Source organism: Megalobrama amblycephala, linkage group LG13, assembly GCF_018812025.1.
Source record: "Megalobrama amblycephala isolate DHTTF-2021 linkage group LG13, ASM1881202v1, whole genome shotgun sequence".
NCBI classification, from domain to species: Eukaryota; Metazoa; Chordata; class Actinopteri; order Cypriniformes; family Xenocyprididae; genus Megalobrama; species Megalobrama amblycephala.
In genome coordinates this window covers 28,720,386-28,747,888 of record NC_063056.1, presented here as the reverse complement: position 1 = coordinate 28,747,888, position 27,503 = coordinate 28,720,386, and the positions used below count along the sequence as shown (strand labels likewise).

The following is a 27,503-nucleotide window of genomic DNA, read 5'->3' as shown; positions in this document are numbered from 1 at the left end:
GTCTGACTGTACAACTTAACCTTAATAAACAAATCATACCATAACATGATTAATGTACATTATTAACATTATTTCTTAATATGAACTTGAGGTGATAAAAAAAAAAAAAACATTACACTGCCTCAGGAGAGAACCGGCGAGGCGGTGTCCCGCCCTCCTCTGACTCTGATTGGCCGTGATTCACGGCCCGTGAACCTGAAACAAACCAATCAAACCAACGATGGCGTGTCTTCACACAATGCGGGTGGGGTGATTTGCATGGGATGCTGCATAATGTGGACCTATGTAAAATACGGGACAAATCGTGTCCCGTATTAATTTGATACTGGACGCGTCATTTTGCCTGTAAATACGGAACGATTCCGTATTTCACGGGACGGGTGGCAACCCTAAATGTTAGCTTTAGCCACGGAGCACTATCAAACTCATTCAGAATCAAATGTAAACATCCAAAAAAATACCATACTTACGCGATTAGACATGCTCCATGACGAACACTTTGTAAAGATCCATTTTGAGGGTTATATTAGCTGTGTGAACTTTGTTTATGCACTGTTTAAGGCAAGTGTGAGCTCTGTGGGTGGGGAGCGTGAGCATTTAAAGGGGCCGCAGCCTAAATCGGCTCATATTTAATGATGCCACAAAATAGGCAGTTAAAAATTCATTAAAAAAATCTATGGGGTATTTTGAGCTGAAACTTCAAAGACACATTCAGGGGACACCTTAGACTCATATTACATCTTTTAAAAAGACGTTCTATGGCACCTTTAAGTCAGTGTCTTACGATCTAGTATGACCCACTAGCAGTTAGACAAGGGGCAGTAAGTTTGTTTGTTTGTTTGTTTGTTTGTTTGTTTGTTTTTTGGTATCAAATTAGGTCAATCTACATTTTTATGTAACTGACTTAAAAAAAAAAAAAAAGTTATGAACAGTTTTAAAGACAAAAATTGATGACTAACTTGTAGACTTGGCGGTTTATGCAACCGGCCCCTGAAGTGAGCACAAACCTTAGTAAATCTAACATTCGCGGACATTGATAAATTGAGTCAACAATTCATCTCCGTATGGCACAGACAGGGAACTGTGGATTAAATAGTTGTGAAATACATACTTATATTTTATCACAAATGTTATTTTATTAAGCTAAGTGCCATTCTTGCTCAATAAAATGGTGAAAATTCTATGTGTTTATATTTTGTGAAAGTTAACACATCTATAACACTATATTTGTTTTTATAAGTGTTATGTAAGCCTATTATACTATTTCCGTGAGAAGTAAAGTCCAAAAACAATAGCTATTTTTTACTGCTGAAAAGACAAACAAACCTGCTTAATTCATGACATTTGAATCACTCATTGCTGTGGTTTACAGGTGAGGGAACTACAAGAAAAAAAACAAAAACATAGACTAAACATGAGTCATTTATGTGTAGCTTCTTTTAAATCACACTAATTTACAGGTTTGGCTATTTCCAGTGAAGATGAGTCTTAATGCTATACACGCCATGCGATGACTGTTGTGAAAATGAATGACATGGTTGCAACAGTTTTAGGGGTAGTTTTTCTAGCTTTTCTTCAGTCCCAGCTCTCTTATACTGGGACACAAAACAGGATGAATGGTTTTAAATATACAATTTATATATTACAAATACAGAAAAAGCTGATATCACTTAAAACCGAAAATCATTTAAAGGGATAGTTCACCCAAAAATGACAATTCTATCGTCATTCACTCACCCGGGAGTTGTTCCAAACCTGTATGAATTTCTTTCTTGAGCTGAACACAAAGAAATTATTTTATTTTATTTTATTTTATTTTATTTTATTTTATTTTATTTTATTTTATTTTATTTTATTTTATTTTATTTTATTTTATTTTATTTTATTTTATTTTATTTTGAAGAAGAAGAAGAATATGGCTATAATATAATATAAACATGTGTGGGGCAACATTGACTTCCACTGTATATGGGAAAAAATACTTTGGAAGTTGATGCCCCACAACTGTTTGGTTACAAACATTTTTAAAATATCTACCTTTGTGTTCAGCAGAAGAAAAAAAAATCAGTTTGGAACAATTTTAGAGTGAAAAAATGATGAAAGCTTTTTCATTTTTGGTTGAACTAACCCTTTAAAATAATCTAGACTGCAAATAAAATAGACATTTTTCTCTCTGCTCCTCTGCTTTCTCTCTGTGTTGTTCTGCATCCACACTGATCAAATCCTATTCAAAGAGTCCTATTTTGCTGTATGTCCCTAATGAAAAGAACTTCAACATCTGACTATGCCTCCAACTGAGATTGGAATCTGCTGTTTCTCAATATTTCAGTGATCTGCTAATTAAAAATACTTATCAGTTATTTTTGTTTGATATATTTTTTTCTCAATACTTTCGAGCTGCTGTTGTTGCAAAAGTATGTTTTATATTAATGACTGGAACATTGGGTCTTCATTCTGACTTTCTGTGTTTAAGCATTTGCAAATAAGATTTTGGTATGGGGTAAGCTTATATGAAAAGAATCCTTACATGATCAGTTTATGAGTGATACTGGAAAAACCCTAATTCAGGGAAAGGATATTTTAAACAGCAGTATTGCGTGCAGAGAAGCTCACACGTCTTGGTTTCTACAACTTCATTTGCTTGTCTACACATAGACCTGGGTATCATTACACATCTTCTTGGAGATTGTGTATTTAGATCACCATAATCATCTTGACAAATATTTAACATGAGCTTCAGCAGCTATACCTTCTGTCATTAGCATCTTTAGCATGAATTTCAGTTGAACATTATCTAAAAATCTGAATAAAAGTTATTTTTGTGTTATCTGCTGGTGACAAAACTGGATATGCTTGTTCAGAAAGGGAAAAACAACACCTGAAGACTGCATGCCACTGGCAATAATCACTCCACTGTCTGTGTTGGTGGTTGTACAGATGACGTTTCACACAAGTAATAAAGAATTGATTCATCATCTGTCATATTTTTAGAAACGCTGCAAACGTTTCATCTGAGCCATTGCATATTGGCACCCATCTCTCATATTTCGAGTAAGACATTGTCGAGTAAGACATTTCGTGACATTTGAGACTGACGCCTGTAATATTATGCTCAGGGTGAGAGATAAAAAGAAAACATAAACATTTTGCATTTACATAAACCTTCAGAGCAAATACCCCCCAAAATGATCCAATTTAAAATGTAATGTACAAATATGCTTTCAAAGTGAGCTTTATGACTGAATCAACTTAATACTGTGGAACAATACCACTTTATTGTCTTATGTAACTGAATGCCTGAGCTGGACTTAGTGCTTAAGTAACTCATACAAAAGGCAGTTACTAAGCATAGATGATTGAGGAAAAAAGGTTTCACTTCAGCATGACATAAGAAACTTGATCTATTTCCCTGTCGGAGACGAGAGTTTGGGGCTGTTATCAAGCCCCTGGCACTCTCAATGTCTCTCTCTTAGTATCAGTGATGTGTTAAAGGCCTCTAGCCAAGAGTCTGTCATGTGAAATACAGAACCGAAGAGCAAACAGAAAAGACAGTTTCATTCTGAAAAGGATATAGATGATGGTTGTCAGTAAATCCATGGGGAAACTACCAGCTTCTCGACAAATTATTTTAATAAAGTAAACAATTTTCAACTGACTTTTTTCCTGAATAAATTAATTAGATATTAATAATATTTAACAGTTGATATTTCTTATAATAGCCTATGACTAACATTATTTAATGTAATGAAACTCAATTAAATTAAGTTAATAAAGTAATTAAATTAATAGTTAATGTATTGTTAGTTTAATCATACATTGACTAATATTAACAAATGAAACTATTAGGATTTTGCTACAATTAATCAACTTATACAGAGTATACATCCATAAATATATATATACATTTAACAAAAGTGTACATTTTACAAATTTCTCTTTCCAGATGATGTTGGATATGCAAAATTAAACAGGAAACAGTTCAGTTTGAACTAACAATGAACAATGAAAGTTATGTTACATTTTTTTAAATTAAATAATTTATACACAGCATATACACAATACATATACATATAAACATTTTATTCATTTTCCACAATTAAATTAAAGTATTAATCATTATTCCGATTAACCATCATAAAGCTAGGTCTTCCTTTTAACTCTATCTAGGTTAAATAAGAACAACATGTCATCAAAGTGGTTGCTTTGACTCATGATCTTGAATTCTTACATCCAATTATTATTTTTTAAGGTGTGGTATCTATTTTTGGTTCAGAAACTTGTTCCTCCTCAGGCACAAGTGATGGATTGGATATGATGTAGACTGAATTCTCTATTTTACTCCGTGGCTCGGTTCCATTCAAGCCTCTGATGTTCTCAGCACTCTTTCTTGCGTATTCATAAACATTCTTCATGAATGCGTCTTTGGTATTGTGCTCCTTTTTGTAAATAATTATGTAACATTTCGGCAAAAAGTGGCAGCACAGGATTCCGTAGTTTGAAATAAGAATAACAACGACCTCCACAGCCGGTACATATTTGCCACTTGTCGTGATGTGCACAGGGATGAAGATGACCCAGGCCATGAGGTAGATGAGCATACCGAATGTGATGAACTTGGCCTCGTTATACTTCTGCGGAAGTTTTCTGCCTTTGTAAGCAAATGTGAAACATATAAGGGCCAACAAAACTATGTATCCCAGCATTAACCCAAACATCACACTTGAGCCTTCTTTGCATTCCAGCAGAATAACTTTGGGTTGCACTACATTGTCTTTAAAAGGCCTGTACAAGGTCAGCCAAACAGCGCAGATGATGATCTGCAGCCCTGTGCAGATGCAGATGATCACGTATGGCTTGTAGAGCCTGTCCAGTAGCTCCTTCAGCTCTAGGTTAATCTGGAATGCCAGAAGGATCTTCAAGGACTTGACCAGGATGCATGAGACACACAGCGTGAAGCTCAAACCAAAGATGACCTGCCTCACCATACACGTCATATTGGTTGGTTCACCCACAAAGAAAATGACACTGGCAAAACTGCCCAGCAGCGAGAAAAGGATCAGATGACAAAGGGGTCCGCCTGCAGCCTTTACCACCGGAGAGCGCCTTTGCCAGAAGAACAGCGCAGACAGCGAGAAGAGGAGGACGATGCCGAGGGCTGCCATTGACAACAGAGCGATGGCGAAGCCACTTTTCCACTCAAAGTACTCATAAGTCTTGGGTTGACATTTTGAGCTATTATCGTTTGACCACATACTCTTAGCGTCACACTGGGAACATGAATCTGCATCTGAAAGACAATTTAAAAACATTTCATTTTAGAGACTTAAACTGGGGTTAAAATAAGCTCAATTTTTCCTGGAAAAAAGGTCCATTGTTCATTGTCAATAGCATAGAGATGTATGAAGCATTGCGCACACAGAAGTCAGAAGTTTGCATGACCAACTTGAACTCTGTATGGTAAACTTTTTTTCCCTCATATGAAATTTAATTTTGCCCAGCAAAGGTGAATGTGAGGGCACCTTTAGTGTAAAGTGACACCAAGGAACTTGCCTGTGTGGTTGGAATACTGGTTTTCTGCACAGGCGAGGCACTCATAACAACAAGTGTGCTGACCCTCGGCTGTTTTTTTGTACTCCCCTGGCTGACAGCTGTCTGAACACTTTGATACCACATTCTGAGAAGAAACAAGTGAAAGATTGCTTAAGAGAATGCTTTATAGAAAATAAAGTTTTGGCCATTTAACACGAAACCTGTTCTGCAGTGCTGAGAAATTCTACAGGCATGTTTTTAAATGTTCAATTTCCGTTGCAAGGTTCATGTATGAAACATTAAAAAAGCAGAGCACGTTCTAAGCGGTATACCGGTCCACTTGTAATATTCCGGTACTACGGAGCCTCTAAATGGATATGGTGATGGAAAAAATTTGATTTGAAAAAAAAATGGTAACACTTTACAATAAGCTTCATTAGTTAAACATTAGTTAATATATTAACTAACATGAACTAACCATGAGCAATACATTTGTTACTGTATTTACTAATCTTTGTTAATGTTAGTTAATAAAAATACAGTTGTTCATTGTTTGTTCAAGTTAGTTCACAGTGCATTAACTAATGTTAACAAGATTTTAATAATGCATTAGTAAATGTTGAAATAAATATCAACAAAGATTACTAAATGTTGTATAAGTTCATTTCATTATTAGTTCATGTTAACTAATGAAACCTTATTGTAAAGTTTTACCAAAATAAAAAATACATATATATATATATATATATATATATATATATATATATATATATATATATATATATATATATATATATATATATATATATATATATATATATATATCCTCCAATCTCATATTTTTCTTCCATGTCCCTTTAGGGTCTTCGTATGGTATTGCAATACAACATAGTAAGACGCTTGCTGCGTTCAAGCCATGTCATAATTACCGTAAATAAAGCTCTGTCTTTTGAATCCATTCCTATACTTAGAATAATCATTAAAGGATTAGTTTACTTTCAAATGAAAATTAGCCCAAGCTTTACTCACCCTCAAGCCATCCTATGTGTGTATGACTTTCATAAATATGTGCTTCACATGGCTTCGGGGAGGGGGTGGGTGGGGGTTTTTAATAAAGGCCTTCTGAAGCGAAATGATGCCTTTGGCGTAGGACATAGCGTAAGCTTTGTGAACTGCAAGAGTTTTACACTTTCTTCGTAATTTGAATACAGAAGGAGGTCTGGCGGAAGCTAGATATTTGACTTCATAACTAAATATTAAATATGGATATTATTTACACAAATGCATCGTCTCACTTCAGAAGGCCTTTATTAAAAAGTTTATCAATGTCTTGATGAAAATGAACATTAAAGAGTAGAATTTACCTCAAAATGACTTTGATTCTTGTTTGTAAAAGTGAAACTGTTGTTGAATGGATTGTATTCTGCTATGTTTCCATGTCCTTCATGTTCATCCCATAGGCAGACATCATAGCCCAAATTAATGTCACCATTCATATCGAACTTGTACTTTACTCCTTCTTTCTCAAAATTGACATTCCTCAACTGTCTAAGGAGCTGAAACACAAGCATGCAACAATGTTTAGGATGTTAATTGTGACAAGCTAAGAAATCAGTTTTGAATTTGGCAGCAAGTGTCTTTTAAAATACCTCCCAGGGCTGGATAGGTGTTGAGGTCTTGCATTGTCTTGTTTCACATAGTTCAGCCACAGCATTAGTAATAGCACTGACTGCCATCTGAATGTTGAAGACCATATCCGAAAATGTGTTTTTGATCAGTTCCTGTACTGCTTTTGCACCATTTCCTATATCAGGTTGTTTTAAAAATTCATTCAGGAATGAATTGTTCATCTTATCTTCACTTTCAAACTGTAGATCCTTAAGATACTGTTGAAAAGGTGTAACATTCCCACTCTTGAAGGTGACGCCCAGTACTGTTCCAATATCTGAGAGGTTAACATTTTTCAGAATATCTTTAGCAGTCGACCAGTTATCGCTGGCCACCCATACCTTGTTATTTGAAACATTCTTACTCAGTAGCCTTTCAAATAGCAACTTCATTTGAGATGATTTTGCAAATGAAACCACCACATTAACCTTTGTATTTTTTTCAATGATGTCCACTGTCTTGTTGATGGAGGTGTTTAAATTTTGTTCGTTTGCTAGTGAGTCTGGTAGGATCACCTTAAAGGCCACACAGATTCCCTCAGTTTCAGTGTGCTTAACAAAACTTTCCATGGCAGAACGCCCATAGTCTCCATCTGTAATGATAATGCCAACCCAAGTCCATTTATTGTCCTTCAGAAGTTTTACCATGGCACGGGTTTGGAACTCATCAGTGGGGACGGTCCTCATGAAAGCTGGGAAACGACTTTTGTCACTCAGAATTGTAGCTGTAGATGCGTAACTAATCTGCAGAACAGATAAACAGACAATATTACCCAATCCTGATTTTGAGCTCTACGAGTGGAGAACTTGCAAGAGCTTACCTGTGGAATCAGCAGAAGGTTGAGTTCTCTGGCAATTGCAATGGAGATCTCAGAAGAAGAGGTCCCAATGACCGCTGTTATAGGCTGGACAGGATAAGAAGAGTTTGTTGGTGAATCACAGTCTGAGAACGGCCGTATGAGATCTTGGACGGCCCAAAGCGCAGTCGTGACGTCAGAACATGTGTCATAGATGCGGTATCCAAGAGTAATGTTCAATCTTCTCAGCATGGGGGAACTGTTTGCCATTTCCACAGCATGAATCATAGCTAGAGCCTGATTTAGACCTTTTGTGTAGAATCTAGAGATAAACAAAACCACATGATTGTGACAAGATTCTTCAGATTAACACATAAGATACTCTACACTCTAAAAAGCCATTTTTTTCAACCAATTTTGGATTTATTTTTTTAGCCAGCAATATAGTAATAGAGTAAAAGGCATGTTTTTGCTCACCCCCAAATAGGTGTGGGGTATTTTAAGCTGAAACTTGACCAGACCAGAGACTTATATTACATCTTGTGAAAGAGGGCATAATAGGTGCCCTTTAACCCAACCTGCTGGGTTTGTCCATATTTAACCCAACTTTGTTTTTAACCCAGCATTTTTTAGAGTGTAGAGAGTGTAGAGAAGACTTGTGATGATTATGCATCATCCATTATATTTTAGGGGAAATAAATGGAAGCATTTGCTAAGATGACCCCTCAAGAATCTCCTCAAGGAAAACTTATCCCAACTGTCATCTTTATTGCATAATATGTATAAATCAGATTTAATTTTGTTTTATATATGTAAAATACAATGTAAATGTATGTATTTTGACAATTTAGTTTAATAATGACAGACATAACAGAATTTCAGTCAAAGAGAAACAACCAAATATGCAGTTATTTAAATATAGTGTAAATGTACAAAATTGCATTAATAATAATGTAAAACATTATTATTTCTATTTCAAATGCTTTTGAACCTTTTATTCTTGAATTAAATCTTGTGGTTTAAATCTTATAATTGTGTGGTCAAGGGATGTTTGTCTTCATGGGTACGATATAAGAGAATGTCTCCATTTCAAGGTTTTTATCGTCACAGGACGATGTTGTCAAGCAGTAATTTTCCATTGTTTTTCCCTTGGTATAATAACACTTATTGACATTGTACTGGTCAGACGAAGTCAGAGCATTGAGCAGTATAACATCTAGATGAAGTCTGAACTTTGAAACATACGTAACTTATTTAATAAACTCTGCTCTTTTATTATCATCACCTTCTGCTTCTGCTCTTCCCTAGCTTTCTCAGTCAAACTCTCAGAGTCTTGAGATACCAGACACGACTTTCTGTTGACAGGTTTGCTGGGTTGCATACCAGACAAACAGATATCTTTTGACAAGATAAGGCATCCGGGGCTGGATTTGATATTTCTGACATGGAGATTTCATCCGATTTAACACAGTGATCACAAAAATATTATTAATGGTGATTAATAATGATAAATGTTTATTAAGCACCAAATCAGCATATAAGAATGATTTCTGAAAGATCATGCGACAGTGAAGACTGGAATAATGAGGCTGAAAATTCAGCTTTGCCATCACAGGAATAAATTAAATTTTAAATTGTAATAATATTTCACAATTTTACTCTATTTTTATCAAATAAACACATAAGTGACATTCCTCTTTCAAATATAAAATTACTGACCCAAAACTAGTGTACACATTTTAACTGAAGGAATTTCATTATAACAATCAATGAATATGAATTCAGATTAATAATTACCTGTGGTGTGATAATGAAGATATTTGAAATGTGCATTTTATTAATGGAATTATTAATAAGTTTATAAATTAAAATTAAATTAAATTATTAAACATGCCAATGGAGGCTTTCTGCCACAATTTTGGGTCTAACTTTAACTGTTAACTTCAAAATAAAAACTTGTTTTACCCTAAAAATCTTTTATTGTAATGTCCAGAAATCCTTATTGACAGAAAAAAAAATTAAAGTCCAACATATATTCACAAACTTAGACAATGGCCAAAAAAAAAAAAAAATAATAATAATAATAATAATAATAAAAATAAAAAAAGATCAGATCAGATCAGTCCAGTCCCCTTTTTGTCTGACCTTCATGACTGGATACCCCACAATGAACACTCACTTTCTGCAGTTGGGACGCTGAGGAGGAGAGAAGCCATTTTCGCCAGTGTAGTTCACTGTTGTCACTGCCTCATGGATGGGGAAAAGACCTCCAATGATGATGTCTCCAGGGGCTGATGCTCCTTGGTAGGTGAACTGTGCAAAAGAGGCTTCTGTGACTGCCAAAAGCGCAGACAACATGAGAAAGAGGCTCGTCAAATCCAAACAAGCCATCACTGCTGTAGGCTGTTTTCCCCGAGTTCAGCCGGGCGACTGACAGGTGTGCTCAAAAACATCTTTGTTTATAATACACATTCGGCTTCCTTCATGCATAGATTCAGAAAAGTAAAAAAAAAAAAAAAAAAACATTGCACACCTCCCACACATTTCTCAAGTCCCTCCCCCACCCCCAGACATTAAGTGTAAAAAAAAGCAGGTATCTTCCTGTATATCAGGTGAAACCTAACCAATGCCAACAAACGTCTTAACAAAACAACAAAAGGGCCGCAAGTTGTTTCTTAATACACACGTTTACAGGAGAGAACAATAATTCAAAGGGTTGTTATAGATGTATAATTGTCACTTGAAATAAAATAAATGTCAACTAAAATACAATGGGAAAAAAATGTAAATGATTACTAAAGAAGCATTTCTCAACTTGTTTTGCTACAATATCCAAAACTGAAATAAAAATTCATAAATGATACATGTTAAAAAACTATTAAAACATACAACTAAATTACTAAAACATTAAATTTAGTTAAAAAATAAAAACTAATCCAAAATTTTAATATCTGTAAAAATATAAAAAATTGGCAACAGATTACAAGCAATGTTATTAATTAAATTCAACAAATAGAATTTAAGGAATTAATTTGATTATGGTTTTAACAATTTAAAACGAGTAAAATTTAAACAAAAATATCTGAATAACAGACAGATGTCAAAGATTAATTAATTAACTCTTTATTTTTTATTGCCAACATTGATGATAACAAGTAAAATCACTGAAGGAAAGAGAAACACAGAAATTAACAGAGGTTTATTAACAGATGATGTTGAATTTATTGAAAAAGTTTGGCCATCATTAATTCTAACTCAATTCTTATATGCTGAATTGAATTAATAATAGGATATTGCTTGTAATCTGTTGCCACAATTTTAGTGTAGATAGAGTGTATTACTTTTTACAGTGTATAATAGTACAATGACCTTCAAAAAACAAGACAAAACAAGAAAAATGTTAAGTGGTGCATCAATATTATTACCAACACCATTCATCTTACTTTAAGATGAATAGTGGTAAGATGAATGGTGTTGGTAATAATATTGATGCACCACTTAACATTTTTCTTGTTTTTTGAAGGTCATTGTTGTACTATATATAAAAAGTGTAAGTGGCTTGTTCACGCCACCTTGTGGTGAGAGCACGCAGATACCTCCATAGCTTGATAGTTTTAAGATGAATTGAAAATTATCGCTGCCTGTATTTGCTGTATTTCTGAATCAAAATTAATCTAGGAACAGGGTTAGTGTCAAAATCTGACACCTGTGAGATTATGACTCCCCTGTACCTTCCTATGAGGGTAACAGCCTCCCCCGCCGAATGAAACAGAAGCAAGGATAAGGCTGCATTACAAGGAACTCAAGTAAGATTTCGAAACAACAGTTGTGAGAGACAGAAAAAGATGGATTAGCGAGAACTCGAACAAGATAGACATGTTACACTGAGGCTAAAAATGTGAAACAAGCCAGACTAACGCTAAAAAATATTTTTGTTTCGAGTGTTTATCTGGTTTTAAGGCTGCTTTCAATATTGTAATCGACTGTTTTTCTAAGCGAAAGATTTAGTTTAATCTACATAAAAGATTAAATATTTACAACTCAAATCATGTTTCTGTAGCATTACCACAAAATACTTTCAAAAAAGTCAAATTGTGAGATATAAAATTAGCAATTGTAAGATATTGTCACAATGTAGAGACATTAAGTCATATAATATTATAAAACATCATTAAACGTGGTCACAATAGGTTGTTTGCAATCACGTGGTTCTGGTGACGCGCGAAATACCGGTGGAGGGCAAGCAGTGGAAATTAGAATGAAAGAGATGGAGAAAAGTCCTTTCTGTGCTGATTTAGAAAGGTATAAACAGAAAATCACAGCATATGTTGGACGTGATCTTTATGTTATGAAGATGAGCGACTTTTCCACTGAATTGAAAGACTTTCCTGCCATCGAGGAGATGCCGTCACGCCGCGTTCAGTTCTAATCTGGGTTTGTTTATAACGCGCTGCCTTTCTGCTGGTGAAGTTAGGGTGGAAGACGCCAATAATGTCACTTATTTAACCCACTCCCTATCACTCAATAAAATAATCACATAGCCGAGTGTTTTTGAAAGTGTTGTCTTTGTTGTTGAATCGACGTCTGTCAGCTTTTTAAACATTTATTTATTTGGACATTTTCTACAATATGATGGCTGAAGCAGCAGCGCGTGACACTGTTCTCATGGTAACCAGCCCACCAAATTATCATTCAAAGGGATAAAATAGCTTCCCTCAAACAATACCATGAAGAATGTGGATATTTAACCAAGTCAAAAACAAATGAGGTAAGCAGGTATCCATATTCATTTCAGTATCAGCAGACGCAAAACGCTATTAAAGGCGACAACTTTTAAAGTTAAAAAACGATATAAGTTATTAAAAAAATGGAATAAGTTATGTAAACGATATAAACACCTTCTGGGTTCTCGATTTGATCGATTTGAGCAACCATAAACGACGCAAAACATACGAATTTTGAGTTTTTGATAGGATTCCTATATAGAAAAATCACTCCCTGCCCTCCAGACTCATTCGCGCTGCTGCTGTGACGTCATGTGCAAACAACCTATGGAGAGTAAGCAACAAGGAAGTGGTTAAATTAGCCACTAGGCGGCGCCACCAACTGGACACGGGCAGCAAAGGCATGGTGTAGGCCACAGTTGAGTAACTCCCGAGAACAAAAGAGCACTAAAACAATGTATCGCTTCTAGGGGAAAAGGAGGGAAAGGGCAATGCAGGCTAGCTGTAATCTACAGGAGCAAAAGGGCAGTGTAGTACTAATCGAGTGGATACTGAGATACAAGTGGGAAAACAAGGGGAAAATAAACTGCTCAAAGAGCTGATAGGAAGGCAGAGACACTACAACAAAACAAGATAGTGGCTGAACCATGTAGTGGCATGTGGAGATTAGACTGAAGAGAATGATGACGAGCTGAAAGAAAGAGAGGAAAAGAGTCGGAGACGACGGCTTCCTTGTTTATCATCTCATGCAAACATGATAACCAGCAGGAGACAGAGAGAAGTGAAACACTGGGCTATCAGCCCACTGGTGCTTTACTCATCTTGTCTAAGAGGAACTTGCATTGTTTTCCACCTCTGAATCAGTTTTGTATTAATTACAAGTGATTGTGCAAAATTGTCACATGTTTGTCATAGTTCAAGCTCCTTTTTGTTCTCATGTACCCTTGAGAATGTGCTAATCGAAGAGGAAAAACATTCCTAAATGGACATTTGTTGAAATAAAACGGAAGAAAACATTTATCCTCTGTGTTCTTGGTGATACCTCTACAGAAAGCAAGAGTAAAAGACTGGAGAACAAACATGCAAGGGTTCATAGTTAAATTTGATCTGAAACTAAACTTTTAGACCATACAGAACTAGAAGCTGTAAATAAAAATGTATACACGTTTAATATAATATTCTTTTAATAGTAATTACAATCTTAATACAAGCATTGCAGAATGAAGAGACATCTTAAACTGGCATTTTCAAGATGGACAGCAGCTTGATACCAAATTTATTAGATCACTCTAAAGCATGGTACAACAAAAGGCGGCAGGAAATATAGGGAATGAATAATAACAAAAAATAACTGGCCATCTGATTGCAGCTGAAAATCATTTTGAGTACCCAGACTCGCAAACAAAACAACTAGATTTACATATCAGCTGATGCTTAAGAGCTGAAGAGATCAACAGAAGAAGAAATTATTGCACTAGAAAGAACTAAACAGCTGTTCGGAAATACCAGTCGAGTCATTAGAGTTAAATATTATTTACTAATCATTGCAAATTCAGAAATGAGAGAAAAAAAGAGGTTGGAAAATGAAAAGGATAGAAGAAATGCAAATAGGGCATTTCTCCAATAAATATTTAGGTAAAATTCAAAAGCACTGGAAAGGCTCCTTTGCAATCGTAATCAGCTCCACAGCTGGACTTTAAACAGGTCTGTTCTTTTATAAAGCTGAAGTTCCTGTTGCTCTAGTGTTAATTGTTTTGAGAGAAATAGACTAAAATGTTATCAAGTCAAGTTATTGATCACTATGAAATAGTCCTCACCTAGTATTTAATAAATGAATCTTTCAGGAAAAGGATTTGAAGATGCACTGGCAGTTGATCACTAACTTCCACTTCCAATTTATCTGAAAAAAAAAAAAAATTGAGCAAACACTATGCAAATTTGCCTTAACTCATAGAAGACAGTGATAGCACATGTTTCGATAATACCGGGGGAAAGAAAAACCCTTAAGTGAATGTTTTCCAAGCTTTCTTTCTACGTTCATTACAATGCATATAACTAGTTACCAATTAATGTCATCATCATGATTGTTGCATGCTTTTTACACAGTCTAGCAATGCAATATATATCATAACAGTCCATGTTTAACTGTTCCGTTCAAACCACACAATGATTGTGTCCTAAAAATACCTGCAAAATGGATGCAAGATGCAAGAACTGACACAGTCTCATGAAACAACGGTTTTCAGAGGTGGACGGAGATTTATTTCAATGCAGATAAATCTTTGCTAAATGAGATTTGAGATTAAAGGGTTAGTTCACGCAAAAATGAAAATTATGTAATTTATTACTTAACCTCATGTCGTTCCACACCCACAAGACCTTCGTTCATCTTCGGAACACAAATTAAGATATTTTTGATAAAATCCGATGGCTCAGTGAGGCCTGCATCGCCAGCAAGAACACTCCCTTTTTCATGTGATTTTGGTGCTCCGAACTACTGAATCGAAACAAACGATTCGTAAAGCTTCAAAGCTACATGAAGCAGTGTTTTGAAATCAGACATCACTAGATATTGTGAAATAAAGTCACTATTTTGTTATTTTTGGCGCACAAAAAGTATTCTTGTCACTTTGTAATATTAAGTTTAAGTCACATGAACTTTTTTTAATATGCATTTAGTAGCTTTCTGGGCATTGAAAAAGGGATGTTCTTACTGGCTATGCAGGCTTTACTGAGCCATCAGATTTTATCAAAAATATATTAATTTGTGTTCCGAAGATGAACGAAGGTCTTACGGGTGTAGAACAACATGAGGGCGAGTAATTAATGACATTATTGGGTGAACTAACCCTTTAAGTGTGACACGCACTAAGCAAGTGCGTAAATTAAGGAGGGTTACACAAAATTCAGGCATGGATAAGGCATTCCAGGGGTAGCTATTATGCAAAATGGGTGGAACCATATTTGAATGTGGGTGTGACAACCTAAAAGCCAGCTATTGTTTTTAGTGTTTGTCTGTGTATTTTTTTTTTTTTTTTCACTCTCTGAAATAAGGCAGGATCACTGTTGAGAATCTATGCACAAATGCATACTAAAATGTATACACCATTTGGACACATTCAGTTTCGCCATTTCCTCTTTTATGTAGACATTGCTGCATTCTCTCTCTCACTACAGTGAGGGTAATCCAAGTATAATCCTACAGTCATGCAATAGGCCACAAGTTTTCATCCCTTCGATAAATTCAAAAATACTCCTTGCATATGCAGCTTGAATAAGCAATCCCTTAGTTAATCCCAGTAAAAGCAGTGATTGCAACTGCTGGCTTTCTGTTTCTCTCACCCCCAGTATGCGCATGGCAAAATGTTATATAATCCAGAGCGTCATGCTAATCCCTGCCCGTTCAGTTCCAAACAGGTCAGAATCTTGTAATCTTTATTCCCGAGTCCCCAACAATCAAACGGGCTATGGAGGGATGAACCTAGGACAAAAGAAAGTACAATCAGATTTGTAAAAAAAAAAAAATAGAGCTATCAAAAATCAAAATTTTAAAATCAATCATTTTAAATGCTTAAAGAGAATTTAGGCATCACAACATTATAATGTACAGTTTGAAAATGGATATTGATTATGAGATTTGCTTATTAATAGGGCTGGGACAAAAAAAAAATCAATGCATTGCAAATCAAGACATGATTCTGGATCGATTCTCGATCTTGAATTGATTCTGAGCTTAGGTTAACAGTAGATGGCACTGCATGCTTTAGAAACAATTCCTTACACACACCACTTGAAGCTTCTATAAATGAATCATTTATAAAGTTTCGAAAAGGTTGAAGTGAATTACAAGGGTGTTTGCAATGGGCTGTTTACATTAATCTCGTGTCATAAAAGTATTCTGAGGTGCAAATACATTTTCAGACTCAGCTGAATGCATGAGCGCTCTTTAACGCTCTTCTTCATGAGCATTTGAGTGAGTGGTTAAAAACTAGACTAGAGCACCATCTGCTGTTAAAAAATAAGCTCAGAATTGATTCGATAGAGAATCGCGATGCATTCGGAAAAGGAATTCGGAATTCGCTATGCATCGATTTATTATCCCAGCCCTAGCGATTAAATTATTAGTTTTTAACAAAGTTAATCAATTAAATATTAAAGCATTTAATAGATTATTTAATAAAGTATTTGCAAGTGAGTGTGCGGTCACATCTCCTTTACACAAATCAATGAAATATCAACATCAACAAATACAAAGATGAAAAAATAATCTTTAATATCAGCTGATAACTAATATGGTACTGATATATTGTGCATCCCTACTTTCACTAGTAGCTCTCTTCTCACCTGTGCCTGCAGCGGCCCATAGGGCACCAGCTCTCCATCTACAGTGAGGGTTCCTCGTGGTGAAAGCGGCTGAAGGCGGAATGCCCGAGCAGAAACATGACTGACGTAAGGAGAGCTAACAGACATATGAGCTCCTCTCTCCATTGCTAGGAACAGTCTAAGCAGCGTTGCCCGGGAGATACCAGCCCGCACAAATGTCAGATGGATCAACCCATCATCAAATCGAGCCTGAGGTGCAGCAAGGAGATCTGCTCCCAAGTGAGACTGGTAGATGGCCAGCACCAAAACAAAATCACCCTCAATAGTGACCCAGTCACGTGTAGGGAGAGGCTGGTCCAGAGGAGGTAGCAGATAATCCTCTGGCAGGTTGATGGAGGATGTCATGTGAAGGCAGTTCTTCAAGGGTCCTGCAGGCTCTGCAAGGTCAAAGTTGAAGGAAGGGGTCGGTGAATGAAAAGAAGGTGATGGGGAAGATGAGCTGGGAGTGTTGGGACGTGGTGTGAGATAAGAAGAGTGGGGAGAGGCGCAAGATGGAGATGAAGGAGGGGTCGGGGAAAGGGACAGAGAAAGGGATGGAAACTTTGGAGGGAGAGAGTTTGAATGTGATTGATGGAGAAGGGAGAGGGGCCGTGGCCGTGAGGGGTTCTGGTTCTGGTCCAAAGTTTTAGTTTTGAAAGCTTTGAAAGGAGACTGACGGAATGGAGAGGACGAGATGGTGAGGGCTCGCTCGCGAGACTTGTCCAGAGGAAAGGCCTCTCTTTGAAAGTAGGTGCCATTTATGTCTTCGTCTTCCTTCCCATAGGTTGCCACCTCCAAGTCTTGGTCAGTGTCTACACCAATTGGCTGGCTGAAGAAGGCATTGATTATCTGGCTAGAGGGAAGCGAGTTTTTACGTAATGTGCATTGCAGGTCAGATGGCGTCGTCCGATAACTCTCGTCACACTCATCTCTGTCACTCAAATTGCTCGCTTTAGTCATTCCCTGTCCATCTATCTCATCCCCACCTGGTTTATTCTCTTCTTCTATGTTCCCATCATTCCTAGCTATGTTGTCACACTCTTCCCTTTCGGTCGATTCTGAACTGGTCTCTGATGTCTCCTCCATCTTCTCTTCTGCTTCCACCTCTCTCTCTCTGTCTTCTGCGAGACTGCTTGCTCTCACTACCCCAACCCCTCTTGCCCTCTCTCTCCTCCTCTCCCTCTCCCTCTCCCTCTCCTGCCTCTCCCGTTCTCGTTCCCTCTCTCTTTCTCCATCTCCTTTGCGGAGACTTCTTTGTTCACTAAGGCCCATGTCGGAGCAGGTGCGATGGATGGGCGTGCGACAAAATCCCTCCAAACCTTCGGTAATGCTGCGTGAAAGCGGCCTTCGTGGAGGCTGAGGCGTGGCATCAGGGGATGAGTTGACTATACTGGGTGGCAGGTAGGAAAGACGGCCTTTATAGGAGCGCAGAGAAGCCAATCTCACCAGTGTTCCCAGTGTAAACCGTGCTGAGCCCAGCCCTCTGTAGCGCTCACTCTCTATATCCACGTCAGACACAAAACCCCAGGCCACAGAAAGGAAAGAGAAAAGTCTCTTGGGAGCAGGTGGGTGCCCATTCTGATTGGATGTGGATGATGAAGCACATGGGCTGGTTGTAACAGAGACCAAGTCCATCGGTTTTACCCCACCCCGGCACAGCAGAAAACAGCAGTTGAGGAGAAGAGGCTCCCGAAGGCACATGTCATATCTGAGAGAAAAACAAGAAAAGAAATAGATTCAATCACATTTTAAACACAAAAAACACTCAATTTTCTTACTATCCTTACTTAGAGATGTAATAGGTGATTCTCTACAGAAACATTTTTGGTTATATTGGTTGAAAGTCTCCTCATATCCTGATAGCCATCAATGTTAAAGGTGTAGGATCATAAATTGTTCATCCAATCAGTCCAAAAGAAATAACACTTGTGACACTTTGCCGAGAGCAGTTGTGTGTGTGTGTGTGTGTGTGCCTTCATGTGTTTTAGAGGAGGTGTGGCTTTGGAGACTCTCTGAAGGGAGGGTGGGGTGTTATGATTTGAAAGCTAGCTCACTATTGCTTGCCTCTCTGAAAATGTCCTATTGCACCTTTAAAACATGACTCAAAAACATTATTCAAATATGGAAGTGAATCAGCACAACAAAGATTTTGTCTGGGAGTGTAAAATTAGGTACATAGCTACCAAAACACCTGCACAGAGCAAACAACTACTGAGAAATGTATGAAACTCATTTTAGTTAAAAGGAAAGGTGAGTTTTCTTTAACTGACACAAAGATTTTCTTTAGCCCCGTATCCACCGCAGGAACTTTCCCCAGGAACTAGGCACTTTGAGGTGGTACTTTGTGTGTTTAAACCACAGGAACCAGGGTCTAAATAAAGTTCAGGTTAAATGTTCCTGCTCATGATGTAGTACTTCTTCAAAGTTCAGGAGCTTTCGGGAGTGGGACTTAGGCGTTGAACAGGCTGATTGGTTCAGTTCACACAGCATTTTGATTGGTTGACTCCACACAGCATTTTATTTCAACCACCATTTTTAAAAGACTGTTGCGGTACGTGCAGTAAGAGTTGTTTGCTATTCATTGGACATTGGAGTTTAAAAATACGACCGATGGACCGACGACGAGCTTCAGGCTTTATTAAGCTTATATGCGGAGGACGAAATCCAGCGGGAACTGGAAAGTTGCACGCAGTCCTACGTCACCAGACTTATCTTCACAATACTTTTGACCACTATGGAAACGCAGACAGCAAAAGGTCTGGGGGGAAAAAAGTTCCTGGGACAAATTGTTCAGGGTAATTTTGGTGGAAACAAGGCTTTTGTTTTCCTTTTTAGTAATGGTAAGCTACAATAGTAAGCAAAGACCCTTAATATGTTGCAGCATGTACATTTTTTTATGTCAAAGCATTTAAAATAAATTGTACCAAAAAAGGCTTGCAAATAAAGTAAAAATAAAACCTCTGTCATTTACACACCCTCATTTTGTTCCAAACCTGTATGGTGTTTTTTTCCATACATAAATATAATAATTAAATCACAATGAATTTTTCACGAACAATGAGAGATTATAGGACAAATAACAACATGTGTGTATGGAATGTGGGAGAGTAGATGACAGAATTTTACATTTTTGGGTAAACTGTTCCTTTAAAAATAAGGGAGGATCTCTGAAGAAGTAGACTTTTTCACACAATGTCACACAGGTCACACAGGTGAGCTCAAATACATTTCGTACCCTGCATAGTGGTTTATGGAACCAGCAAGTGCATTTCCAGAGCCACAAGGCAGAATTCCCACTGGAGTTTTTATTGCTTGTTCCCAATCTGGCCTTTCCATGAGGCCATTTATCACCTGCAGAAAGAGGACACACAGATTAATATGTAAATAATGTGTAATGTGTAATCTTATTTTTATACACAAAGCCCGTTCTAGAACAGTCAGCTACTGCAGAAATCAAACTTGTGTCAATCAGAATGCTCTACACATCCCCGGCCCCTTTTATCATGTTTTCAGCTACCAACAAGGTGTTGTTCTCAACAATTTAACATGTTTTTCCATGTTTAAATCCATTACACAGAATTCCACTGACTGAAGACAGGAAAATTACCTAACAAATTTCCTGCAAAAAGTCAGTAGATTCCATCTGGAATTTGTAATAAGTTAATTAAATACATAATGTGACACAGCCACATAATATTGTTATGATATTCACCTCGTGCAAGAGTCCATCTCCAGATACAATGATTATTCCATCCCATTCTTGTAGCAAAATCTCTCTGATTAGCTCACGTGCATGATTCCGACGCTCTGTACAACAACAAAGCCACATGTATCACATCCGTTCAATGCAATAATTCACATTCTGACCACTGCTGGTGTGAGCGCTTCTATTTATTCAGAACCATTTGTAGCCAACAGCATGTGTGCAAGTTGTTCCTACCTGTCTGTATAAGGTTGTAGCTGATGTTGGCTTCTCTTATCATTGGAAGTATGTGCGTTTGACACCATTGCATTGCCTGACCCCGGCCACTGAATGGATTGACCAGCAGCAACAGTCGACGGGGACGGGGCAACATGCTTTTGCAAAATTCTGCACAAACAAAAACAAGCAAGTGAGGATAAGGCCTTCATTCTAAGGCTTTAATATTCACATTAAGCTATGTCCTAAACCATCTGAAAGTAGACATCATGATGTTTTAGTAGATGTGAAAAAATAAGTACACCTCAAAATCACATATCTGACCTTCATTTCAAATAAATCATTATCATAATCATAATAATCATTCTAATAATAATTTAAATTCTCCTTTTTATAGTATTTTTTGACATTTTCTAAAAACAGAATAACTTAGTTTCTAACATTAATGGTTCAACTGTGTGGTATCTGAGAACATTTCATTATGTTCTGGGACACAGTGCATGTATAGTCCTAATCTTAACCTAGATGTTATCTGGCTTTTTTTTTTCTTTTCTTTTTTTTTTTTTAAGATTGAAGACTTCTTCCTTAACTTCCCATCATGTGAGGGAAAGTTGTTCTGTTTTTCCCCCCGACGACTGATTCATGTATTTTGAAACTGAACTGAGGCAAGACTTTCAATCTCAAACACGTCAATTCCTTGATGTTGAAATGTTGTGTTTTAGTTTTGCTTCAAATTATAGACTAACCAATCAGTATAACTGAAATGATGATTAAATGTCTTTATATTTAAAACAAAATTAACAAAATACCCAGTTTTAAAGGAATAGTTTACCCAAAATGAAAATGGTAATCATTTACTCACCCTCAAGTTGTTCCAAACATGTAAGAGTTTCTTTCTTCTATTTTAAAGAATGTTGGTAACCAGACAGTTTACGGTAGCCATTGACTTCCATAGTATTTTTTTCCTAATATGGAAGTGAATGGCTACCGTCAACTGTCTGGTTACAAACATTCTTCAAATTATCTTCCATTGTGTTTAGCAAAAGAAATAAGTCCAAACATTTTTGGAAAAACTTGAAGGTGAGCATGTGATGACAGTTTTCATTTTTATCCCTTTAATGGGGTGTACTTATATTTTCACACCACTAGACCTGCTAATCTGATCAAAGATCTGAATTCCTAACACAAATTACAAGCCAAAAAAAAAACATTAACATCATATAAAAAGGTATTTTAATAATTTACTAAACTGCAACGACTAGCACTGACAACCAACTACAGCACAGCAGTTAAAAACAGGGACAGAGCGACAACACTCAGCATCTGTTTAAGTCAATAAAGCCTGCTGTATTGCTACTGAATGACCTGCACTACTCAAACCAGGCTGTATTTTCCCTGCCGCAGACCCACCCATTCTCTGACCATCAATGACAGCATGTGGTACACATTATGAGTGAAAATAAAAAAAGGAAAAAAGGGAGGGAACAGTTAAACTCTTGCACAAATAAATGCAGACAGACATGATTCATACTCGCATAAATTTAGCGCACTATAGAAGAAATCAAAGTGGCATCCTATTTACAAGACAACATTAATGCAACATTAAGAATTATAATCAATTAGCAGCATCCATTATATTACTATATTGCTTTAGTCCTTAAAAATAGTTCTATTTATCTTCAATTTATTTTTAATTTTTATTTATTTTACGTTTTTTTCTCCTTTTTAATTTTATATTTAAATATTTTTCTCACTGAAAATGATTTGTTTTATATATATATATATATATATATATATATATATATATATATATATATATATATATATATATATATATATATATATATATATTTATTTTTTTTTTTTTTTTTTTTTTTTTTTTTCCCCCATCTGGGAGGCTTCAGCGAAAGCTTTCCCACAAACATAACTACCTGAAGACAAAAGCATCTGTGAATGATCAAACCTTGACACCCACCTGTAGTGGAGCTGACATCCATCCCCCTCAGCAGGCTCTGTATAGCAGTGTTCCATTTCTCCGCCTCAGCTCTGCTCTCTGCCAAGTACGCCCTCACCTGTCTGTGTCTGGAGACGCCCTTCCTGCGTTTACCCGGAGGGTACCAGTAAAGCACCAGCAAAGGAGGGGCCGGCGATCGTGGGCAGCTGCATCCGGTCAGCTCTGTCAGCGGGAGGAGCAGCCTGGACTGCTTCCCAGCACGTTGAGACAACCGTTGGACATGGACGTGAGTTGGTGTGAGAGTCAGAGCATAGTTGGTGGAGGCAGGGCTGGAAGGTAAAGACACACCTCCAGGGCTGTTGGGATTGCTGTTATTGTTACTTCCACTCCCTCCTCCGCTGCTCCAACCGCTGAACTGTCCATGCAGCAGGGCCTCCTCAGTCATGGACGGGCTTTCGGGGCCTGGGGAGCGCATGTTCAATGTCTGGCCTCAAAAGTATGTTTGGACTATACAGCTTGAGTGCTTCATGCAGAGGTCTTTCTTCTTTGTTGTAGTGAGATGTCTTTCTGGACGGACGCCCTAGATGTTTGGAGATGTTTTCAAATGTGTCAGCTTTTTAAGCCCAAATCATAGGCTTTGCGTAAACTTAATGTTACACAAGTTATAAATGACGAAAGTGCTTCAACAGGTGTCTATTCAAAACAAAAAGAAACTTCAGCAGGCTTTTCTATCCCTGATAGTGTTAAATCTTTCCCATCAGTGCATTTTGCCTGGAAACAATGCTAAATCCTCTTACGGTCATCTGATCAAAACACAATACACAAAAGATTTCCAGTTTAGTATTGCTAGTATCCCAACAAAACAAAAAAAATACTTGTTTTAAAATCAAAGATGCACAAGAAGCCAGATTATTTGCTTTTCTCAAATGTGTCTTTGATTTCACCGGCAAAATATCTCACAATATGAGAAAAGGCATAAGTCTTTTGTCAACTTTAAATGGAATTGTGTGTGCATCTAGATAAATAATCATTAAATGAAATTTCTTAAGTTACTAAATTTTACAATTCTCCTTTCTTACAAGTTGTTTAAATAAAATTGGAAGCACAGTTTCAATTGACAATGCCTTGTTTTAAGGTCAGAGAACTTACAAATGACTAAATATAAGCACACACTAAGGTTATAATAACCCTATAAATGCTACAAAAACGTTCAGTGTCAAACAAGCACAAAGAACAGAGGTAACGGCCCAGCCGAGGATAGTGTTTGAGGAGAACCAAATGAAACCTTATCGAAGTGGACAACTAAAAATGCAGTTCTTCTCCAAAAACAACAAGGTTAAGGAAGTGATAGAGATGAACAGGGATATCACTTCTGGTTTTGGTCCAAAACAGTGTCAGGGATTGTAGTGCTGGGTAATCATGTATTCTAGCTCATCCAATAAAAAAATGCCAGAAAATCCAGGATTTGATATCCATGAACGTCAAATTCAATTCAATTCAATTCAATTCAATGGGAAATAAATAAAACTCAGAATACAGAGTAGTGCTGGAACAGGGTCTCAAGTCATGGTTATCCTCTTTATCCGCTGTTATATGTGCCCTGCTACATAGAGAAGGTTTGGAGAAAGAAAGAAAGAAAGACAGACAAAGATTACCTTTCAAAGTTTAAATGCAATATTCTATATTTTACAAAGCATTATAGCTCAAGTAATATATTATTCTGAATAGGAGTTATAACCATATAACATAACCATTAACCAATAACCATTTTCTATTTTAATATATTTTAAAATGTATTATTCCTGTGATGGCAAAGCTGAATTTTTAGTCCCCATATGATCCTTCAGAAATCATTCTAATATGCTGATCTGCTGCTCAAGAAACAGTTGTTATTATCATCACAGTTAAAAACATTTGAGCTGCTTAATATTTTTGTGGGAATCATAATACATTTTTTTCAGTATTCTTTGATGAATAGAAAGTTCAAAAGAAAGAATTAGAAATATTTTGTAATGATGTAAAAGTCTTTACTGTCACTTTGTCAGTTTAATGTGTCCTTGCTGAAACAAAGTCTGTCTACCAACCCAAACTTTTAAACAGTTGTGTATATTATGTATTAGAGCTCAAGATCATCTTTACTGCCCTTCTAATGTGTTAAATAGACCCTTGACCTGTACCTAAACTTACCAGACTTAAGTAATCAGATAACTTATAGTGCAATATCTTCAAAGGTCTGACATCAGCAAAAAGGAACATGCTGAACAATACGATTCTGTTTCTCAACAGAAAGTGTGTGGTAACCGTTGGAGAAATGTGAACAGAAGGATTTACATTCTAAAACAAAGTTCATTATTCAAAATGTCCAGGTGCCTGTGGTTTGCCACTGTTAGGCAACACAAATACGTAGGGCTGTCATTTTGAACCAAACAGAGAGTGGAAAAAAAAAGAAGAAGAAAAAAGGCTGGGGTGGAATTACACCTGTCCAGCATCAATCTTGGATGAAAGCACATATGTAAATTCCACGATTGTGCCTGAAACGCAACACCGGGACTGCGGACGAGTTCTCAACTCAACAAATTCAACTCAATGGAGAACAGGAATGTCTGAAATGTGAACTGACGACAGATTCAACAGATTAAGATCTCATAGTACAAGTTTATGGCTGACAGGAAAGGGCTGCAGTTGAGAGGCCTAATATATCGACACAGTCTATAAACATCTGGGACGAGACGGACGGCTGTGTCGGATGTTTTAGCTGTAATTCAACATTTGAAGACATTGTTTTGGAATTCAGAGAGTAATACTCAATGCAGAAATATGCAACTCTTATCACAGCTATCATGCACTTTAATTTTCTTCCGGTCTTGCTTGTTAAGACTCATGTGAAATCAATGCCTGGCAGATTTCCATAACTGTTTAAGAATATAACAAAACAAAACAAAACTGTGATGTCCACTTTGCTCCCATGTGTCTTTGAAAAGCTGGGCCAAGACACTGTCAAGACCCACCGAAAACAAAAAAAGTGCATTCCTCTCTAAAGCTGCCTCAAGCTTCACCTTTCTAGAGCCAAAGAGCTTTGTTGACTGTCTAGGCTTCTCACACACAATTGCACACTTTGTCCCTTTTATCACCATGACGTTTTATTGCATCAATGATATGATAGTTTCAAGATTTATTCAGATACACCAAAGCAATTCTGAAGACTTTGACTTATATTTAGTCAGTTGCAACCTCACAGATCATAAAATAAAAACAATAATGACCTTTACACACAGTTATGTAGGTCTTTCTTTATAGGCGACCAGTTATGAAAACGATAAATTCACAGGCCTGCATAATAATAATTAATAAATTGCTTAGCAATCAAAATTAGCAAAGGTAAAAATACAAAGCTTTTTGTAACACTAAAATCTAATAGCAGCCTCATGCAATTGCAAAGTGTCTCAGAATGTGACAGGTGGCTAGTCAGCTGGCAGTCACAAGTTCATTTAAGTGTTGCAAGGGGGCTTTTAACATCATCTGAGTGAACTTGTATTAAATTAGGGATTTACATACAAAAAGCTGCTCATATAGTGAGATTTGTGTATTACGATGGATGGATCATAAGTGGATGAAGAATCAAGCTTATATGCTATCTTAAAGGGTACTATAAAATGAATTGCAAGCAAAACGTTACTTTAAAAGATCAAAGAAACTAATGGCAAGGAAATTAATAAGTACACCTGCAGTTTCTTAGCAACTCAGAGCCAAACATGCATATCAACACCGTTTGCTGATGACAGGCCAACACAACGAACTAGTATATCATGATAGGTGTTTGAGTGGACTTGTTTGTACTCAACTGAAGCAGTTATAACCTTAAAGCTGGTGGAGATAAAACACGGTTTTATCGATGAGGAGAAGAAGAATGTACTCAGCAAACATGCCATTTTAAATAGCCAAGCAGACGGGAGCTCAGAGACATCAACCTAAAAACGGATCTGTTTCTGTTTAAATTCTTCATCAAATGTGGCGACCAAGAAACTTTTATGCGCCTTACATGGTATAATGACTTTAACAACAGTAATAAACGACAAAGCGAAAGTAATACAGGACTTACCTGTTTTTTTCTGTCCCCCCTACATGGCGAGTTTTCCAGCTTTCCTGAGCTGGTAGGGGAGGCACGAGCGTTTTCAGGAAGTCTATTGACGCGGTGGGCGGAGAAAAGGGGATGATTGACGTGATAAACGTACAATCATGAAATACAATCCGTCTGGCCAGCCCATATCTTGGAGATAAAACACTCTTTTGCTCGATACTGCCAAGTGCGATCTTCAGAAGCCTATTTGCTACATGCATGTTTCTATTTTGATTATTGGTGAGAGAGATATTTTGCATTAATTTTATTGTAAATATACAGATACAGTTAATATTTCAGTTATATTCACATATACAGTCACATTGAGCACATTTGAAGTTAAATCACAGATATAAAAAAGAAAATGCAAAATAAAGATGATATAAAGATATATAAATAAAGATTATATATATATATATATATATATATATATA

At 36.7% G+C, this 27,503-nt stretch overlaps 2 protein-coding genes across 4 annotated transcripts; both read right to left on the bottom strand.

Moving 5' to 3' along the window:
* Positions 1-3,251: 3,251 nt before the first annotated feature.
* Positions 3,252-10,665, bottom strand: gprc6a (G protein-coupled receptor, class C, group 6, member A). The gene is made up of 6 exons (XM_048154085.1): positions 10,173-10,665; positions 8,018-8,315; positions 7,179-7,940; positions 6,894-7,085; positions 5,551-5,674; positions 3,252-5,287 (listed from the first exon to the last, which is right to left on the bottom strand). The coding sequence occupies exons 1-6, from the start codon at positions 10,382-10,384 to the stop codon at positions 4,245-4,247; spliced, it is 2,631 nt and encodes an 876-aa protein (XP_048010042.1). The 5' UTR covers positions 10,385-10,665; the 3' UTR covers positions 3,252-4,244.
* Positions 10,666-13,883: 3,218 nt separating this feature from the next.
* On the bottom strand, positions 13,884-27,179 carry sphk2 (sphingosine kinase 2). Of its 3 annotated transcripts, none has more exons than XM_048152303.1 (7): positions 27,052-27,169; positions 22,974-24,555; positions 21,020-21,169; positions 20,792-20,886; positions 20,315-20,430; positions 17,062-18,787; positions 13,884-16,198 (listed from the first exon to the last, which is right to left on the bottom strand). In XM_048152303.1, the coding sequence occupies exons 2-7, from the start codon at positions 23,425-23,427 to the stop codon at positions 16,136-16,138; spliced, it is 2,604 nt and encodes an 867-aa protein (XP_048008260.1). In that variant the 5' UTR covers positions 23,428-24,555; positions 27,052-27,169; the 3' UTR covers positions 13,884-16,135. The 3 variants fall into 3 exon arrangements, with proteins under 3 accessions (XP_048008260.1, XP_048008261.1, XP_048008262.1); XM_048152304.1 differs by having other exon boundaries at positions 22,974-23,532; XM_048152305.1 differs by lacking the exon at positions 22,974-24,555 and having other exon boundaries at positions 27,052-27,179.
* Positions 27,180-27,503: the final 324 nt, after the last annotated feature.

Bases quoted from the DNA above. Each gene is read 5' to 3' on its own strand.
- gprc6a (XM_048154085.1), bottom strand. From the start codon at position 10,384: ATGGCTTGTTTGGATTTGACGAGCCTCTTTCTCATGTTGTCTGCGCTT. The intron at 8,316-10,172 runs GTGAGTGTTCAT...GTTTATCTCTAG, and splicing joins CAGCGTCCCAACTGCAGAAA to ATTCTACACAAAAGGTCTAA. The intron at 5,675-6,893 runs GTAAATTCTACT...GTTTCTTCTCAG, and splicing joins AGAATCAAAGTCATTTTGAG to AATGTGGTATCAAAGTGTTC.
- sphk2 (XM_048152303.1), bottom strand. From the start codon at position 23,427: ATGCGCTCCCCAGGCCCCGAAAGCCCGTCCATGACTGAGGAGGCCCTG. The intron at 18,788-20,314 runs GTACGAAATGTA...TTTTTCTCTCAG, and splicing joins TCCATAAACCACTATGCAGG to ATATGACATGTGCCTTCGGG. The intron at 16,199-17,061 runs GTGAGAAGAGAG...CTTTTGTCCTAG, and splicing joins ATGGGCCGCTGCAGGCACAG to GTTCATCCCTCCATAGCCCG.